At 41.4% G+C, this 19,587-nt stretch overlaps 1 protein-coding gene across 1 annotated transcript in view; it reads right to left on the minus strand.

Annotated features, from left to right (window-relative positions):
* Positions 1-19,587, minus strand: part of fat3a (FAT atypical cadherin 3a) — a gene marked incomplete at its 5' end in the record, with an annotated part of 125,837 nt that overhangs the window by 12,954 nt on the left and 93,296 nt on the right. The window contains 9 exons of the mRNA XM_080509494.1: positions 1,018-1,171; positions 3,168-3,414; positions 4,541-4,783; positions 6,054-6,208; positions 6,295-6,429; positions 9,887-10,688; positions 11,292-11,489; positions 12,535-12,678; positions 18,279-18,416. Of these exons, the coding sequence (XP_080365620.1) occupies positions 1,018-1,171; positions 3,168-3,414; positions 4,541-4,783; positions 6,054-6,208; positions 6,295-6,429; positions 9,887-10,688; positions 11,292-11,489; positions 12,535-12,678; positions 18,279-18,416 (2,216 nt within the window). The remainder of the gene's footprint in view (positions 1-1,017; positions 1,172-3,167; positions 3,415-4,540; positions 4,784-6,053; positions 6,209-6,294; positions 6,430-9,886; positions 10,689-11,291; positions 11,490-12,534; positions 12,679-18,278; positions 18,417-19,587) is intronic.

Raw genomic sequence — 19,587 nt, forward strand, 5'->3', positions numbered from 1 at the left:
TTCAACACTGAGATGGCAGTCGTTTTTACTAAAGGTTTTCATGACCAACACATGCAGACAGCACAGATGTGGAAACATGTGGAAACTGTAATACTAACTGGGAATTTGACAGACCACAAATAACACACATTATCAATTTAATACATTAATATGTAATATCAGGCATGTAACCAGAGCACAGAAGATACTGGGAGGAGGATCTGCTGATAGATTAGTTTCACCAAACAGTGTGATTTTCAACACCTAAAAGCTATTATGTTATTTATGACTGTATGTATTTAACATATTTTATTTTCTCACTCAGTCCCAACACTTTCATTTGCCAAAGCTGTCTTCTCTTTAAGTTTTTCTTCTCAGCTTTTGCCATCTTTTTTTTTTTTTTCATAACTGGTTGTTTTGTCTCACAGTGAAATGTGTGACAGATCTTTTCCCATGCTGTCTTTTTTCAGCCAAATTAGGATTTCTCAATGTAACTCTCTCGTTTTTTCATTTGTGCTTGCAGGCACTCAGCTCTTCATCCAGAATGTCCACGGGAGAAGCAATCAGTAACACATGGAAAAAAAAGAAGCTAATTAACCGTTAGTTTATATCAGTATGCATGCAATCCTGCAATTCTTCATTTCAGTTCCTAATAAGTCAGCCATTATATATCCTGAAATATCTGCAAGAGGAGAGCTGTGTCAGGTTTTAAATCTGATTGAAAATAGTCCTCAAAACTATGGACCTCTTTTAAAAGGATGAGTGCAAGTAAAATCTGCTAGCTACTTGCCAGATAAGTACAGATATGAGTGCTTATTAAATGCTTTAGATATTAATTCTTAGTCTAATAAGCAAATTAAAACTGAAAACATTGGTTGAATTACACTCCCTGAGATACTTTGAAAAGACAAACAAGCCACATCAGGATGAGAAAAACCTCGCAGACAAAGGCCTTCAACCTGTCCAGACAAAAGCAGAGCTGACTGTGGTAGTCAAAGGCAGGCAGGGATGACAGATGGTGTTCGAACTGGAACTCACGTCAGACCCCTGAAGCCTCTCCTGCAGCTGCAGAGGAAGGCGTTGCCGATGGGCTTGCACACGCCGCTGTTCTGACACGGGTTGGGAACGCACGCCGTTATCTCCATCTCACAGCGCGCTCCGGTGTACTGCGGGTTGCAACTACAGGAGAAGCCTGACAGACACACGAGCAGATAGAGACAGGGGGGGGCGCTCATTAGAAATGCAGAGTAATGAGTCTAGTATTTACAGTTGCACTGCCAAAACACACACGCAGTGCCCTGGAAATAAAGACATCTGGAAGAAAAAAGAAAAAAAATGAATAAATTTGCGTGCAGACCAGCTAAAAATGACAAACCTGTGACGTGAAAGAAAATCCTGTTGAATTAGCATTTTTATTGTGTGTGTGCACAATACATCAGAGACAAGCGTTAACCTTTCCTCGCCGCTGTGTAAATGACAACAGTGTGCTGCGACTATTCCCAGGGTGCTTTTTGTTCATTACACAGTGAATGAGGAAACATGTGGCATGTGGGAAGCCTAACAGCGGCGTGCGGCTAGGCCTGCCGTTACGGTGGCTGTACAGCAAACACTCCACTCTGCCAAGGACTTCCCAGCGCTGACACTGCAAGCCGATAGGGTTTACTTTACACTGCACGGGAAATCGCAGCTCTGCCTCTCAGCAGCCGAGGACTCGGTCCTGATTGTTAGTGATAGATGAGTTGGAGCTTCAGAGCGGCTCGAAATTCGTCTGAAGTTTTCGGCCCAATTAGCTCGACCTTGAATGTGTTTGACATATTGTATCCTCGAGCCACATGTGGCAAAATATTCTGGGTAAATCCAAGGTTTGACAAAGTTATGCGCATAAAGAGAAGAAGTTCTTGGATTACAGGGGCGTTAAAACCGTTGAGTCACGCAATGAAATCACAATAAAATACATGCACTCCTATTATTATCACAGTTTGAAACCCATCAGAATCAGAGGTTTATGATTTGGAAGAGATTAAAGTGTAACCTGTCTTCTATAAACCCATCTGAATTTGGGTTTTTTTTGTAAAATGAAGAAAATATATGACATTATCATGTTAATATGTGCAAACCAGATCTATCTTTCTTATTGGTTCCTGTAATATGCTGTACCACAAGAGAGTGTAGTGGGTCAATCTGCAACACTAGTAAATGAAAGCAGTCAAAACTGTTATTATTTTCTGAAGCCACGAGATGGAACCATCTGTTCAACAAATGTTTGAAAACACTCTTCAATTGCCAGTCTTTCAGACTCGATCTGCAAACCAAGAGTGCCATCTGGTGGAGTCATAAAATATAGAAAGTGGTTCAAGAATCTTCATTGAAGCTTCACTTGGCCATCACGAGTAAATTGCTGCCTAAAAAGCTAAATGTTGAAGCTCATGTTACAGTAATTCAGCACAGAGAACTGGAGGTTTTAATAGATGACATCTGATAATGCCAATCTTGACTTGGTAATATATTTTTAGTATAGATTTTTTAATTATTTGACTGAACATCTTTAAAGAAACATTGATTTGTGTCGTGGCAGCGTTGGATCAAAAGTCAAGACTGAAATCTAAAGCTGACCATTGTTTTGTTAACAGGGTCGATGCAGCAGGATATAAAGAATCATTTACATTAACCAATGCAGTTGGTGAAGTAAAAAAAAAAAAAAAAATGTCAATTGCATCTTTATCAGCTTCATTGTATTTATCATTTATTGAGACATTTCTGGTAATATCGTTGAAACGACTAACATCCTGTATTTGAAACTGATAAGTGACACTCAAATAATCCAAGTAGTTGGATGTAGTCTGATATTATGACTTAATATAACTTTATCAAAATGATTAAAGGAATAATTAAAATCTCATCTGTTGACCAACTTCAACAGGTATGTTTTGTATGATACTTTAAGCCACACTGCCACCTCAAGGCAGGAAAGCTCCAAATCACACCTCAAATATGTGTTTAACACAAATTATTGATTATAAAATTATCCAGAGTTGAGAATGTGATTGTGTGACACTCCCTGCCGTTACCCATAGCCAGTTTGGACCTGCTTTAGCCTTTATGACATTACATTAATTTGGATCAAAGCAAACATGGAGAGATGTCATAACAGACTTTGTTTTGCAGTGGTTGCATGTCTCTGTACTCACCACCGGAGGGCAGGCTGGTACAGGTGGCCCCGTTGCGGCAGGGCTGCTGCAGGCAGGCGTCAGGGTAGAGGATGCAGCCGAGTTTCAGCTCAGTCAGTCCCACCACCTCAGCGTACCGCGAGCGCTTGTTCTGCAGCGGCAGCTCGTTGTTGTTCAGCGTGACTGAGTCCAGGCAGCCCTGGAAGCCCCCGAGCACCCGCGGGTCCTTCTGGGAGTCCATGAGGCTGCGGGAGTTGGGAGGCTGCACCTGACAGGGGGCAACATTGGCAGGTCGTGTGTGAGGATTTGAACCGTCTTAAATGCTCTTCTACACATTTTCCGATAACAGTTTTAAAGCAGGTTGTCAAAAATAAGGCCAAAACTGGACCGGCCAAACCACAGAGGAAATCATAGAAATCTCAGAGAAAACATTGATTAAAAAAAAAAACACTCACACACACAGCTCAAGAATAGTGGACACAATGCAAAACCTGAGCTGAAATATTGGTGATACTGCCATGAAAGCGAGCGACCTTGCTGCTCAGAGCCATACGATCAAGGTCAGGATGTAAAAACCTTCATAATGCAACAAGTTTTTATTTTTTTTTACATTGTATTTTGCATCCAGAGGGTTTAATTAAAACTGGCTTCATGTTGAAATTGAAGTCATTTTCTGTAGTAATTATTTGGTTTTGCAAGAAACAAAAAACATATTTTCATCATGGATACATACAACATATAAAAAGTTGTACTTTAAATGTTATTATGGCACTATGTGACTAGGGTGGCCCATTCAAGATGAAATTTATGTGAATGTGGCCCCTGAACTTGAATGTGTTGAACACCAATCATAATTGATTTAAAGGAAAACCTTGAACGTGCACTGATACTGATTGTGCACTATATTAATTTTTTTGTCAGTATGTCAGTTTTTTTGTCACTTCCCCCCCCCCACAGTTAATACTGCAGTTGTTTTGGTCGGCTTGTATTTTCCCAACTTGAACTTTAACTATGACTTAAACACACCATTCGTCTCACCAAAAGTGACTTTTCAGTCTCACTGACTCCTTCACTTGAGGAAATATCTGAAGGAATAATAAAACACTGTCGCTGCATGGCAAAATTAGGATAGTGCTTATTTTTTTAATTGGTAAAAAGAGTTAGATGTTAGTTATTTGGGTCTTTGTTTGAACATTGACTCAATTAAGAAGACAGATCCTACTTTCTGATATATTTAGTGTGTTTTGTATGAGTTCCCAGCAATTTGATTAAAAAAAATGCATTGCTTTGTGTTACAATATATCAAGATTAATCAAACAGAGAATTCAAACCACTGACTCTTGATTATCCACTGGAAATATAAGTATAATTTGTAGTCCATCTAGTAGACTGACCAGTGCTCCAAAGTAGATGGTCCTGTCTGGAGCGAGCGGTTGCATCAGGGATGGCCCGCGCCGCCGCTCCACGTAGCTGTCGTCCAGTGCCAGGCTGCTGAAGTTGCGGTTGAGCTCCAGTGCCACCGTGTGCCAGCTTCCATCGTTGATGCGACGCCCGGAGATGCCCAACATGTCGGGTCCGTCGCCGCCTCCGTCACCGAGCCCACAGGCCAGCTGGAACCACAGCTTCCCCTCCTCCAGCTGACCGCCACACACACACACACACACACACACACACACACACACACACACACACACACACACACACACACACACACACACACACACACACACACACACACACACACACACACACACACACACACACACACACACACACACACACACACGACAGCTTCAGTATTGCATGGTGAATATATATTTGGTATTCAACACAAACAAACAAAAATTATGTGTCTTGTCTCGAAATGTCTGAATGACTGGATTGCTTAATTGCTGGTTTCACCAAACAAACTGACAATTAGCTTTTTTTTTTTATAGCTGAATTTCCTAATTTGAAGTTTTTATTTGCAGCAGTGCAGCATCTCCGTGTTTCATAATCATTGTGAAGCATCGACTCAATTAAAAGAAAATCTCTCTCTCTATATATATATATATATATATATAAATATATATATATATTTTTTTTAAAGTTGTGTTGTATGACACTGAAACTAAAATATCCCATCACTGCCTCAATGTATGGGTAACTTATTGGTGGCACCCATACATTCACATGAGCCAATCATGAGAGACGCCTGGGTGCTGTCATCAGTAGAGTCCAAAAAAAAAAAAAAAAAAAGCTAAACTCATCATTAAATTGGAAACATGTAAATTATCTGTGTGACATGAAAAGTCCAAAATGACTGTAACCACATCCAATGATATTTTTTTCATTCCATTCAAAGAGGATGGATGCGTCAGGATTTACCACTGGGGGGCGCTCAGGACATTTGGATCTCTCTTTGATGAAGAAGCAATATTCTGGAATACCATCTCCAAACACCAAGTACATTCACATATTTATATTTTAACAACACGACAATGACAATAATCTTAACTTTTAAGGTGAAGTAAGTAAAAAGAAAAAAAAATAATTGCTACTCTTTAAGTTTTATCCTTAATTTCTCTGTTTGTTCATTCAAGGATTTTGCTTCAGAAAGCATAGAAGCTCTCTGATGTCCTTTGTGATCAAGCGCTGATCTAATTACCCCTCATGAATGTCTCCACCAGCACCTGTGAGTGTGTGTGTGTAATTGTGTTAACCATGAAATGTGTTTACGCATCACAGTGCAGAGACCCGTCCTCCCTGCTGACACTAAACGCCTCCCACTACTGTGGATTCATAAATTGGAAGGTCAAGACTTAATCTAAAATTACAAAGGGTCACTTCAGTCTTTGAAACCTGAGGTCTAAATATAATGAGATGTCTTAAAAATAGAAGTGTGTGTGTGTGTGTGTGTGTGTGTACCTTGAGCATTGTGCAGGGCTCGGTGTGTGTGTACATGATGATTCCTCGGCTCTGCAGTGTCCTGATCCTCAGACTGAGCTTCAGTCCGCTCTGCAGCTGCTCCGACAGCCTGTACTTGATGTAGCTGTTCCCCGAGAAGCTCAGAGACGAGTGACCTGCGCCCGCAATGACAGCCCGTTTACACAAACGCTGTCCCGTCTGCGGAGAAACTCCGGACTTATTTTCACCGGCACACACTGACCTGCACACTCTCCCAGCTTGCCTGGCGGACACTGACAGGCGTAGCGCCCCCTAGAGGCCTCCACGGACACACACTGCATGTCTGCCGGACACGGCTGGTCCTCACACTGCTCTGACAGGACGGCACAGCTGGCATCTGTACGTACGGGGGACACAAAAGGAAATGTCCTGTCAGGAGGAACATGAACTGACAGCAAGAGGGTCTCAAAATAGAAAGAAAGAAAGAAAGGGAGAAAGAAAGAGAGAAAGCAAAGACTTGAACATAATATAGAAAACACATCTGGTACTAAAATATATCTATATTTATAATTTGCAGTAAATCTTGAAATCAGTGCACACAAACTTCATAAAAATGAGGAACAAAAACAGGGCAGGCTAGTTTAAGAGAACCAAATATAAGGTTTCTAATGTACGCATATGGTATTCATTATAAAAGCCTTTTGACTGCAGAAAGCAGACTGCGGAAACCACTGTGGGACTAACTCAGTGCTTATGTCACATTTGAGAAAGACTGTCATATTTTCTAGCAGCGCCTTATTCTTTGCAAAGAAATAAATCAGTATGCTACTCACCATTTTAAAAGTTTTTTTTTGTTGTTTTTTTTAATAAATCAAAAATGTTAACACAAATAAATAATACAACATTGTAAAGTTGATCTACAGCAGAAACGCTGAAAACCATGTAGTTAGCATGCCAGGCCACAAGATGCATGTTTGTCATAATGGAACAACAAATGTGTGCCTTCAGAGAATAATGCGCTATAAACTTTAACAATGACGAGTCCATGGACATTCGTATGTACAGATGTAAGTGAGTGACTCAACTATAAAACTCCCAGGTTCCAGGAGAATATAGACTGGAGTCATGACACTGTAGAGCAGTGGTTCTCAATTATTTTCTGTCATGCCCCCCCTAGAGGACAAAAAAATTTTCAGGCCCCCCCCCCCGAATTATACTACCATTGAGAACCTGATAATATTTATTTATTTATCTGTATAAACCACTGTATGATTTGCTGGCACCAGCATTCTGCATACACTCGCCTAATTATCAAAATAAATTAATAAAATGAGCTGGAGGCCCTTTTTTTATCGTTCAAGCATGAATAAAGACACTAATACTGAAAGTCGTGACTGCCTCACGCCCCCCCTGACACCCCACCACGCCCCCCCAGGGGGGCGCACCCCCCCATTTGAGAAGCACTGCTGTAGAGGCAGCCATTGTTATTACCAATCTACTCGGGCATGTGTAGAACAACTATTCTTTACTATGGCTGTGTTGCAGTAGCAGCGTTTTCAGAAAAGTTGCGTTTTCCATCATTTACACATAGATGGAGTCGGAGCATTTTTGAGAAGTTCCACCTTTAGCAATATAGAAGATAGATGGATGAAAGTATGGTCATTGGGATCCATAAACCCTGAAAAGTAGTCAGATTTTTACTGTAAAAACTAAATAAATCTTTAAATAAAGCTATTTGACCTGTTACACGAAAGCAAATTTAATAATTACCATTTATCTCAGTTTTAAACTGAACTTATTCCTTAAAAAAAAAAAAAGAGAGAGAGAGAAGAGAAGAATCGAGAGAAAAAGCCACAAATCACAGCCTGCATGCACAGTATGGATGAAGCATTGAGCGGCACCCTTTCATTCGCTGAATTGCAGCATTTTGTTCTGTGCCGGAGTATAAAATTGAGCTGTCTGTTCAAACATTTGAGAAAAAAACATCCGTCGTTCTAAAGCGCTCGCTGAACTTGAGTATGACACTGTAATATGATCCTACTGTGGCAACAAGCCGGCGTGTAAAGTGCATTCACACAATCATCTGTAAGTGGTTTTATTGTAAAGTGGCGGTGTTGAGGAGCCACGGCAAAGTCAGACGACGCAGAGAAAAAGAGCGAAGCAGCGCGGCGTCGAGACGAGCACAGAAGTCGGTAACACTGTGCCATCGGCACAATAACTGTAACAGGAAGGTTCATGGCTGGAGGTTTCCATGGCAGAGCGGCCTCATGCACGATTCAATGCGGCGCGTTGGGATCGAGCGGTGTAAAACAAGCCCCCTCCGGACTCTGGGGCTCTGTGGAGGGGAGTAATGAATCCTCCTGACAAATCTGGGCAAGACGAACACCAGGAGAACTTCACCTGCCTGAATGCACTGTGTGCACCGCCATGTTTGTTAAAGCACGGGCTCTCTGGGGCTGGCGTCGGCTTATTAGTTTGATAATGCTTCAGCTTATCGGGGCATATTTGGACAAATCTTTGGCTCTGACTTTGTGGGAACAGTTTGGGAAAGCTGAATGGTTTTCTGCGATAGACAAAAGACATACATTCGAAGCTAATTGGCGGTTCTGGGATGTAACTTGTAGCTGGAATTGGCTTCGGATCTGTAATAAGGATGGATGGATGGTGTGGAGGTGGCAAGGCTTTCTGATCCAACATCTATTGGAAATTCCTTGCTTTCATGAGCGAATATTCTAAAAACACACCTCGCAATCACATGCAAAGCACTTCAAAAAAGCTGGCAGCATTTAAAGCATTTAAACTGACTGTGATGACATGTAATTACACTATAGGTGTAATATGTCTGTGCCCTATTCAAAGCATATGATCTTAAACTTCTATGATTGTCTTGTGATTCTGTGGATCTCAAACATAGACACATACAAAGTCAAGTAATGAAACACTTTTCAAAGGAATCGGCAAAATAGATTAAAGAATGATTGTTTCAGAAAGTATAGCTCGGTAATGAAGTGTCATCTTTTGCAACTCTTGACATTATGACGTGCCGTGCCCACTGTAACGTACACCTTCAAAGTAAAACTTCAGACCATCAGAGAAACAGTGCAGTCCACTCACTAAAAGAGTTTAATACTCTGAGCTGTTTTCTGAGCTGCAGAACAGAAGTTGTTAGAGATCCTCCTGAAGTCCGAATTCTGAGTTTGAAGTTAGAGCTCAGTTTTCGACATGGCTGGGTGTCACATGTCCTCTTCTCTCTTGCCTTTAAGTTACATCAGCTGTGAGTGGGTCCAGTTTCTATTTTTCTCATATTTCAATCACATGTGGGTCTGCAATTCCCACCAGCTGCATTTTAGATTTGGAACAGTTTGAAGTGATTTTATTTTTTGATTGTTTTTAAATTGCAATATTTAGATTTTGCAGAGCACGAATGAATTGTGCAGAGGGTGTCAATCATAAAGATCGTGGGCCAAAACCGTCAATCAAGAAGCTCCAAACTGACCCGGCAAACCAAAGTTAAATTTTCAAAGAAAACATTGATTTTTAAACAAATGTCTGCAGAGTTGTGCACACAAGACAACACTAAGACCTGAGCTGAGATGTCGGTGATGCTGCCATGAAAGATAGGTTCTTCATTGCTATCAAACGAGCCTCAAAGCCATGCTGTGTGTTTGTGTGTTTTTTTTTTTTTTTTTTTTTACATTTTACTGTATTGCAGGAAAATATTGCGGGAAATAATGTAGATCCATCAAAATTGTTTTCTGACTTACTGTAATCAATCAGAATACTAAAACATGTAAAAAAAAAAAAAAAAACTGGGATCAGGCTAAAAGTGAACCCTCTGGAGTTCTGTGACTCACCGTTGCATGTGCAGCGTGATGTCCGGTGAAAGCGTGGGGACACAAAGCTGACCCGCGGCGTGCTGTACGTAGCCAGGTTGTGCGAATCCAAGACGATGCTCTGTTCACACTGAGCACCGCGACACTCCAGCCCGGAGCAGTTCTTATCCAGTATGGCCGACACCCGGAGTACCTCCTCCAGCTTCCGCCGTGACGCGCTCAGTTTCTGGGTGAGGTAGGCTGCTTTGTAATACCCGCCCCCGGCCGTTTCCACGGTGACCAGCATGTCCAGTTGTTGGGTGCCGCCGACTGGCTGGAGACTGAGCAGGTGCAGGGTGTCCTGCTGCTGTGATGCCGCTGCCTGCCTCAGCACCTTCAAGACACTCTTCAGATGCAATGCCACGAAGTCCTGCGGCGCCACGCTCTCGAATCGGACCGTCACCGCCTCTCGCAGCATCTCTGGGGTTGCCTGCTCCACGTGCACGCTCACAGGCACGGGCACGGCGAAGCGGCCATCGCTCACGCTGGCATTCAGGGAGTACCTGCCTGCATCCAAACCACCCAGGGCAATGATTTTTCCATCGCGGGGGCTGATCTTGAAGAGGCTGCGCTGGGCCGGGGGGGCATGCCCAAAGGTCAGTGCATCGTAGGGGTCAGCATCGGTGGCATGGAGCTGACCAATCACACCGCCCGGAAACTCGTCCTCCATAGTAACGATGTGAACTTCCAACGGCAGCGCAACTGGCCGATGCAGGCTCTCCTCAATCACCCGGACTGTGAGCATGGAGGTGGAGGAGAGACGAGGCTTCCCAGAGTCGGTCACCTAAAGAGAAAGAAAGGTCATAAGTCAATGGAAAGGAACATGTATTTTAGTCCACAATGTCAATAATAACAGATAACAGCTCTCACAGAGTGTGAAGTACAGTATTCAGCTACTTTTACAAACTAGTTAACCGGTTCATTAATTGATGAATCGGTCAAAAACATTTCAAATTGTAGGACCAGTTGCGCGGACATGACGTCATGAAAAGCGGAAGTGGCTTAAACGAAGCATTGAGTCAGAGAATTTTTCCTCGAGGAATTTTAGTAATCGAATTACTCTAATAACTCGAGAAATCGTTTCAGCCCTAGCTGAGACTGTAAAATGAAAGCACAAATTGACCGTTTCAAACCTTCAAAAATGTTATTTCAAGGAAAAAAATTGGACTACTCCAAATGACTTACAATTTAGTAAATGTAAATTGCAAATCAATTACAGTTTTTAACATAAAACAGGACACCTTGGTTGGTTCATTAGATTGCAGATTGTGGCAGCAGGTCTCACAAAAAAAAAAAAAGCCAGCCATTACATCTTCTAACTGTGATCACCGATCTAAACTTGTGCTCACATTATAGATTAAGTTCTAACAGCATTGTTTAACTGTACCTGAATCTGAATGACATATTCAGTTGCCAGGTCTCTTCTAAAAACCTGATTAGCCACCAGTGTCCCGTCCTTTTCCAGCAGGAACTCCCTGCCTTCGTTCCCCATCAGAATGCGGAAGTCAAAGGGCGGGCCGTTGTGGGAGGAGTCCTGATCGACGACTGACAGCTGCAGGATGCTGGTGCCGATCGGCTTGTTTTCCTGGTGTGGGAAAGGCCAGATAATGAGTCATTACCTCCGTTAATAGTTCAGTCGAAGACCAGACCTAAAGGCAATGTAAATGGCCCTCTGGAGATCCGTCCAAGCTCATCTGAAAACCTGCAGCCATGTTTTAGCATGCCCTCCGAGAGCAGTTAGCATCCATATGCATGATGACCAAAAAGTCCCAGAGGGTTCATATCGTAAAAGACAGATGAACAACCACGCGTGCATCTGGTACTATCAGGGCTTTCTTCTTGTTAAAAGAGTTTCTTCTCTCTACTGTCACCCGGTACTACTCGAGTGAGAATTGTTGAATTTCTCTTCATAATAGAGTCAGGTCTCGACCTGACAGAGGCCAGAAGAGAAAGAGGATTAGGGTTAGGATGTCGAAGCAAATACAAGATTTAGCCTCAACCATTCAGGCTTTTGTGCACAATCTTTGTTGGGTCACCTTGATTTTAGAAATAGGAGGAGGTTTTTGCTGTTTTTTTTCTTCAAAATGTAAAAGAATTGTGGAAATCCATGAAATAAGGTATTGCAAAGATTCTAGAAGTTGTAAATATATTTTAAAAGTGCAACAGCATCCTGTTCAAAAAGAAAAAATAAAGTTGAGACAGTTAGAAAGACTGGCACAATTGTTCAAGAAAAATAGGACTAAAAAGAGCCTATCAAAGAGTTTTAAGACATAAACGAAGACTTAAACAAAAGGAATTGTAAAAAGTTTGAACACATCCACAGACATCAGTATTGGATAGTCTTAATTTTTGAGCTCTCAGATCACACCAAATGGAAGCAGGCAGGGTTGTGCATCATTGCAGAGACTCAGAAATACTTCAGAAATCCATTGCCTGTAGACAGTTTATTGCTGCCTCCAAAGATTTACTAAAATTGACTAGAATTGAACCATGAAAAAAAATAACCAGGTATAAACAAGAAAGAGGAAGAAATGATGAATTGACCTTTAATTGAACAAGAAACCACATTGGGTAAACAAATACATGACATTCTTAACATTGTGTTGTGTGAGTAAAATCCTCAAGCGTACCTGAATGACTGTAGTCAGATTGGCTGGAGAGAAAGTGGGTGGGTTATCGTTGATGTCGGAAATGTCGATGTTGACCATCACGGTGGACGACATGGGTGGGATTCCACTATCCAGAGCTCTAATGGCCAGTGAGTAGCTGGGAACCTGAAAAAGACAGACACAGGGGAAGATATAAAAACCAAAAAAAAAAAAAACCACAAGATGTTTTGGATGAGGTGTCAGTGATGGCATCCAGATGTGGCGCCAGATTAGATGAAAGACGAGCAGTCTGCATTTGATTAAGGCTGAATGGACAGGTAGCAACCATTACCCAGGAGCCTTTGTTTTGGGTGGTCAGTGAATGCGAATGTATGTAGGTTGACAACTTGATGACATCCTCCAGCAGTGTTATTCTAGATGGGAGGAAATGCAAGGTTTCATCTGAAGAATAGCAGTAAAGGACAAGTACTATTATAACCAGTGGGTGATATGATCCTCAATTTAAGGTTTTCCATAGACTTTTCTTAGAGCTTGATCTTGTATGAAAATACAACAATAAACTGGGAATCATGTTACTTTGGAAACGGCCATTGTTGTTATCGCCCATTGGCTCGCAGAAGAGTATGCTGTAGCAATTGGTGTGCATGCGCAGTAACAGCGTTTCAGAAAAGTTGCGTTTTTCTCCGTTGACATGGAGACAGAGGAGCAGCATTTTCAAAAATGTATTCCTGAAGGTATTTCCATCTCAAGGACTTTTAGTCTTTCGTGTACAAACAAAACAAATTGGTTTGCCTTGTTTTTAGACATATTAAGACTGTCAAGCTAAATCTTGTGATGGTATAACATTTCTATTTCACTTAAACAACCGAGTGATCCGCAGAGTGAAGTAAAGAATGTGTTTTCCATATCCATCCACCACTTTCTGATATTATCCGACATTGCCCTTACAGTAGTTCAATGGTTTCAACCCCCTTCGCAGCATTTTCATGGGATTCTTCAGCTCAGCAAACTGCAGCTTTGGAACAGATTTCATCTTAGAGCTCTTGTTCATATGATGGCAGAGCTGAATCAAAGACTACAAGTTGTCCTGTCCTCGAGGCAACAAACTCCCAAACAGAGCACTTCTACCAACCCCCAAATGTTCAAAGCACATTAATCTGAAAGACCTGCCTTATATAACTGACAAACTGCTGCTTGGCTCTGATGTTCAGTTTTTTGGAGCAAAGCCTTTTTCTTGGCATGCCTCCCATGCAGGGTCAATTTTGCTTTCATTGCTTTCAAAATGCTCTTATATTGCATTTAAGGCATCAAATTTGATGGATGTTGCTTTAGCTGTTCTGATCTATGGCTTCCTGACTTTTTACGAGTGAAGAATACACATCTCAAATCGAAAATTATTGAGTCATCTCGTTGTAATTGAAACAGTGGCAGCATGTGAGAGAAGGACACGGGTGATGCATGGACATGTTTGTTACATCGCCACACCAACTGCTAAGGAATGATAATGGCCTGTTTTATTCGAGCGACGGGACTACTGATGAGCTGGCTGACAGTGCGGGCCTCAATAAAAATGGTGATAATTGACGGCCGCTCCTAAGACTGTGGTGAATTCGCCAGGAAACCATGGCAATCAGAAAAAGGGGAGAAGGTTGCTAATATCCCATAAGCAAACAAATACTCCAAGCTTTGCATTCATTTAGTGTAATCCTTTGTCCAGTTTAGTGTCTCAACAAGCTGGAGCCAGTCCCAGGTAACCACGGGTGAAGGCAGGCAACACCGCGGACAGGTCGCCAACAGAGAGAAATATGAAAAACATGGACAAAAAAAGTCATCAAGTAATTTCATATGTATGTTTTTGCAGTATGGGAGGAATTCAGAGTGCCTTGACCATGGATCACAAAGAGGAGACAGTGGAAACCACTCCACTGTGCAGACAAGCGTGATACTTTTTTTTTTGCTGGGAAATATCGTTACAGAAATGAAGTGCTCCACTGCCTTACTTTTGACTGGAGTTTTCATAAAACATTCATGAACGAGACATTCTTTAGAGAAGAATAAAGGAGCACATGTCATTATTATCACTCAATAACAAGATGATTCCACTGGAAAGTTGATTTTCATTATAAATGGTGCCACATTTATGTGATGCTCAGCAGAGCAAAACAGTTTATTTTGGTATAAAATATTCAGTAAACTTTAAAAATACAAAGCATGTTAGTAATTTAACTATTTATTCATTGATCAAATGGGAGCCATGATGGCCAGAGCCATACTGCTCTATTGAGCCACGCGTCTTGAGGGATCGAGTTTGACCCGACTCAGAATTATGTGACTGGTACTTGATGCAGAATCTGATCTTGAAATACCTTTCCATTGATTGGTTTGGAATGGAGAAGGTTTTAGCACCAAAAACCAAGATGCTTCCTTGCTTGAATGTGGTGAGACTTTTCTTTCTCTGTCTGCTTGGGCTCCTCTCTAGGATACCAACTTACTCTCAGAAGCTAAAGTGATGTTGAGTCGTATGAATTCAAATTGTCCATTGATGTGAAATTATGTGCGATTCTAAAGACAGCCTGGGTGGACGCTGCATTTTAACCAATATGAGCTGGGATTGGTTCTTGACGCCGTAACTCTTAGTTGGATAGAGTGCATAAATAAGATGAACATGTGTTCTGAAAAGCTTACATGCAGAGATGATTTATTAAGCAGACAACTGTTGTTTTTGCTTTGACACATTTCATCTATCACACTTCCATCTTCACTCAGATATTGTCAAACTGAAACTCAGAACTGACAATTCGTATTTGTTTACAGCATTTAAAGTGAATCCAACAAACAGAATAATCATCTTGACACTTAGCCTCCGCCGTTCTCTATGTTGTTGAAGTGAGATTTCATCGTGTCACGATCGAAACAACTCAATAAGACTTGAGAAGAAATGATGAAGATGCCTTTAAGAATGATGAAGGATTCAATACGATTTTCCCAGGAGGTTCAGCTCAAGTGTTTGACACAAAGAAAGTGTCGGGGGAGGAGCTGTGTGCTGTACTTAAAACTCTATGTGAGCGGAATCAAGAATATATTGTGTCAATTATATCTGTGTTGAGAGGTATAGAAGAGTAAATACTTTTTTAATCAAGAAGAACAATTAATTAGGTCATATTTCGGGTCCTTCACCTTTTGAAGGTGAAGGACCAAATCACCTACAAATCACCTTTGTAATTACCTTTAATCCTGAAAAATCACATGAATGATGTTTTTTCTTGTCAGACAATCTCGGCTTCATTTGAAACGCTGTTTTTGACAGCCGAAATCAGGCAAGAAAAACCATTTTTTGCACTCGAATGCCCATTCAACAAGCCGATGCATATCAGGTCCGAGCGCTGTTAAAAAACACATTAATCAAATACGGTTTATGATTGCAATTCTTCAAACGTTTTGTGAAATGTCAAACAAAAGAGCTCCAAATAGCAGATAAAAAGCTTCTTGATTGGTTCGGGGTCTTTGATCCGTGCAAACTGTTTCTTAGTATGCTGGGTTGGAAGAGGATCAACGTTTTTGTATTATGGAATAAACCGAGTGTTAATGTGTTGCTGTCTGAAAGGGGAGTTAAGAAAATTTCTCCCTCACGCACACATACAATTCTTGTTACCCGGGCATCCTGCAGTCTTCCCTCGCCCAGCTGCAGGATATTTTTTCTCTTTCTCCATATTTCTTTATATTAAAGAGCTAATGAAGCAAACTGGTGAGAAACGCAGAACTCAACAATATTTCACTGCACGAGACGTGAGTAAACAAAACAAATACCTTAATAGCAAACAACTATGACCTGCTAAGAAGAGAGAGAGAGAGAGAGAGAGAGAGAGAGAGAGAGAGAGAGAGAGAGAGAGAGAGAGAGAGAGAGAGAGAGAGAGAGAGAGAGAGAGAGAGAGAGAGAGGAGAGAGAGAGAGAGAGAGAGAGAGAGAGAGAGAGAGAGAGAGAGAGAGAGAGAGAGAGAGAGAGAGAGAGAGAGAGAGAGAGAGAAAATAGAAAAACTTGTGAGCATATGCAAACAAACAAACACATGAATATAAATGCATCAACAAGTTGACAGACAAATCACCTTGGCACGCACACACAGACGCACACACAGACGCACACACACACACACACACACACGCACACGCACGCACACGCACACGCACTCACACACACCCACATACACACACACATGGACCTATAGAAAAAGCATTTGCTCTGTGTGTGATAACCCCAAACACACTTTCATCAGCCACAAGCTTTGATCCCTCACACACCCCTGCACTCTCTTTCCGAGCACGCTCAGACAGCTCATCGACTGCACTCATGAATACTTTATGATAGGAATATGAACATTTCTGAAGTTCTTTTTTTCTTTCTTCCTAGCACTGCAGAGAAGATGAAGAAAGCACGAGATGAAGAAGAAGGATGAGAAAACTGCTCAGAGATAAAACGAGGGTAAGGGAAAATGTACGTTAGATTTTTTTTTCTCTCCCCCAGAGCAAATTAAAGGGGTCTAATTCCAAACTCATTTTAGTGTGTGTATGTGTGTGTGTTTTCCATTCATGAGTAATTAGTTGCCATCTGGCCATGAATCCACTCCACACCAAACTGGTTCCCAGTGAGAGCATCAGCTGCCAACAGGCTTCTTCCTTACATTAAACATGGCCGACCGTGAGAGCGCGGAGCCTGCAGGTATTAAACATCCGTCTTTTCATGCATGCACGGTTAACTAGTTGTGTATCAATGACACAAATTAGACAGCTCTGCAAATATGAGACCATAAGGCTTTCTGTGATTATGCTTACTGCCTGCATAATTAACTACTACTACCACCACTATTACTACTACAACTACTACAACCCTCACCACCATTACTTACTATTCTTCTTTCTCCTAACTGATGTAACTTGAGGTGAATTTAATGAGTAAATCGGCCACTACACTGATCCACACAGTGCTTACTTCTCATCTAATGTACTGAGCCGAGAGAGAGAGAGACTATTAAAAGCAACGCATGTGATACTTTCAAAAGGATTCTCAAGACCTGCTGTTTAAGTAATAGAAGTAAAAGTAAGTACTCAGTGTCATGAATACATTTCCAATGTGAAATATATCAGGAATCATTTACACATTGGATCTGCTTTGGCTGCTGTGTTACTGAACTTCTGCAGTGCGCACAGTGTTTGTTAATGGGTGTGTGTGTGTGTGTGTGTGTGTGTGTGTGTGTGTGTGTGTGTGTGTGTGTGTGTGTGTGTGCGTCCCCATCCACACTGACAACGTTGCCGCAGCAGCAGTGCCACTGCCACCCCCATCTGTTAATGTTGACCTATCCCTCAATATTAGCCATTTGGCTCTGTGAATGTTGGCTGTATTTCGACCACATTTATTTTGGGGATAACAGGCTTCCTATATTTGATATAGTGACAGACTGCATGGACTGTGGAACCATGATCACATGAGCTCAAATGAACACAACAAAAGGAAAGAAAAAGTGATTACTGAATTTTCTAATTTTTTTTTTAGGTTTTTTGTTGTTTGTTATCACTTGTCTGTTAAAGGCCCTCATATACTTGATATTACATAACATTAGAGTTCGTCTCCATCCTTGTGTTTGGTGATTGACGGTAAAAAGTGGATGTGGGCTGAGAACTGAGTTCGAGAATCAAGTCTGACAGATGTTGTGTGAAGCAACTTCTGCTGTGTGTACGGGGCTGAGTGTGTACGTGTGGATGTGTCCTCTTACTGTCTCACGGTCCAGTTGCTTGTTGACCTTGATGACCCCGCTGAGCGGGTCAATAAAGAACTGGTTGTCTCGATCTCCGCTGACGATGGAGTAGAGGATGGCTCCGTTCAGCTGGCTGTCCACATCCTCGGCTACCAGCTGCGCGCGCGCACACGCACACGCACACGCACACACACACACACACACACACACACACACACACACACACACACACACACACACACACACACACACACACACACACACACACACACACACACACACACACACACACACACACACACACACACACACACACACACACACACACACACACACACACACACACACACACACACACAAAACCAGCATTAAATATGGTACTCTGACGATTTTCTCATTCATTCCCCAATAAATTGATTTAATGTTCCACATCTCTACCTCACTAAACCATCTTCACACACATGCTTTTATGCTTACAGAGACTTTGGTGTTCAAATTTGTTAATGCACTACTTTGGCGTCCATTATGAAACAAATTGCTTAGATCCAAACACAAACCCATGTTACGAGATAGAGAGTGCCTCCAGCGGGAACAAAACCGTCTAATTTTGTATGAATGAACTATTACCATTCAGATGTTTAATCCCTGAACACACATTGAGGTTTGTTCATCACACAGATATAGTTTGCCACTATGAAAATGAATGACAGATTCATTACATTTGTGTATTTACACATGATGCTTCAGACGGCAATATCGTGGACGATTTATGAATGCCATTACTTTCATCTTAAACTTCAGGCAAAGTAATGACAGTTAACTTTCACAGTTAAGGCTCTGAAATATAAAAGATTACAACATTGTGTCCTTGTGATGTATTAGCTTCAGTTTGATTAAATTCAGTTTAAAATGAAAATGAACATTCTTTTTATATTTTCTTGAAAGTTCATCCATTTTTATTAAAAACAAAAAAACTGTGCATCAGTCAGAAAAAATATAAACGATAAAGTTGTCATTCCTTCACAGAACAAAGACCTGATATAGTAGATTCCAGAAAGTCTTGAGTTGGGAGATTTAAGTTAGTATTTTATTTCTGTAGAACACCAATGCTGAATAAAACTGTAAACTGAGGAATTTGTTCGTCACCATCATGTGCGCCAACCATTTCTGGATAATCATTGTATTGTCGCAGGGTGCTTTATATAAATATTAAAAAATGGCTGAAACCATGATTAAATATTATTACTAGGATTATGTGTGAAGCACATTTTTACATCACAGTCATTCCTGCAGACTCTCACATACCAGTGGTGATGGAGCGGCATTA

Source organism: Blennius ocellaris (assembly GCF_963422515.1).
Source record: "Blennius ocellaris genome assembly, chromosome: 2".
In the NCBI taxonomy this organism is placed as follows: domain Eukaryota; kingdom Metazoa; phylum Chordata; class Actinopteri; order Blenniiformes; family Blenniidae; genus Blennius; species Blennius ocellaris.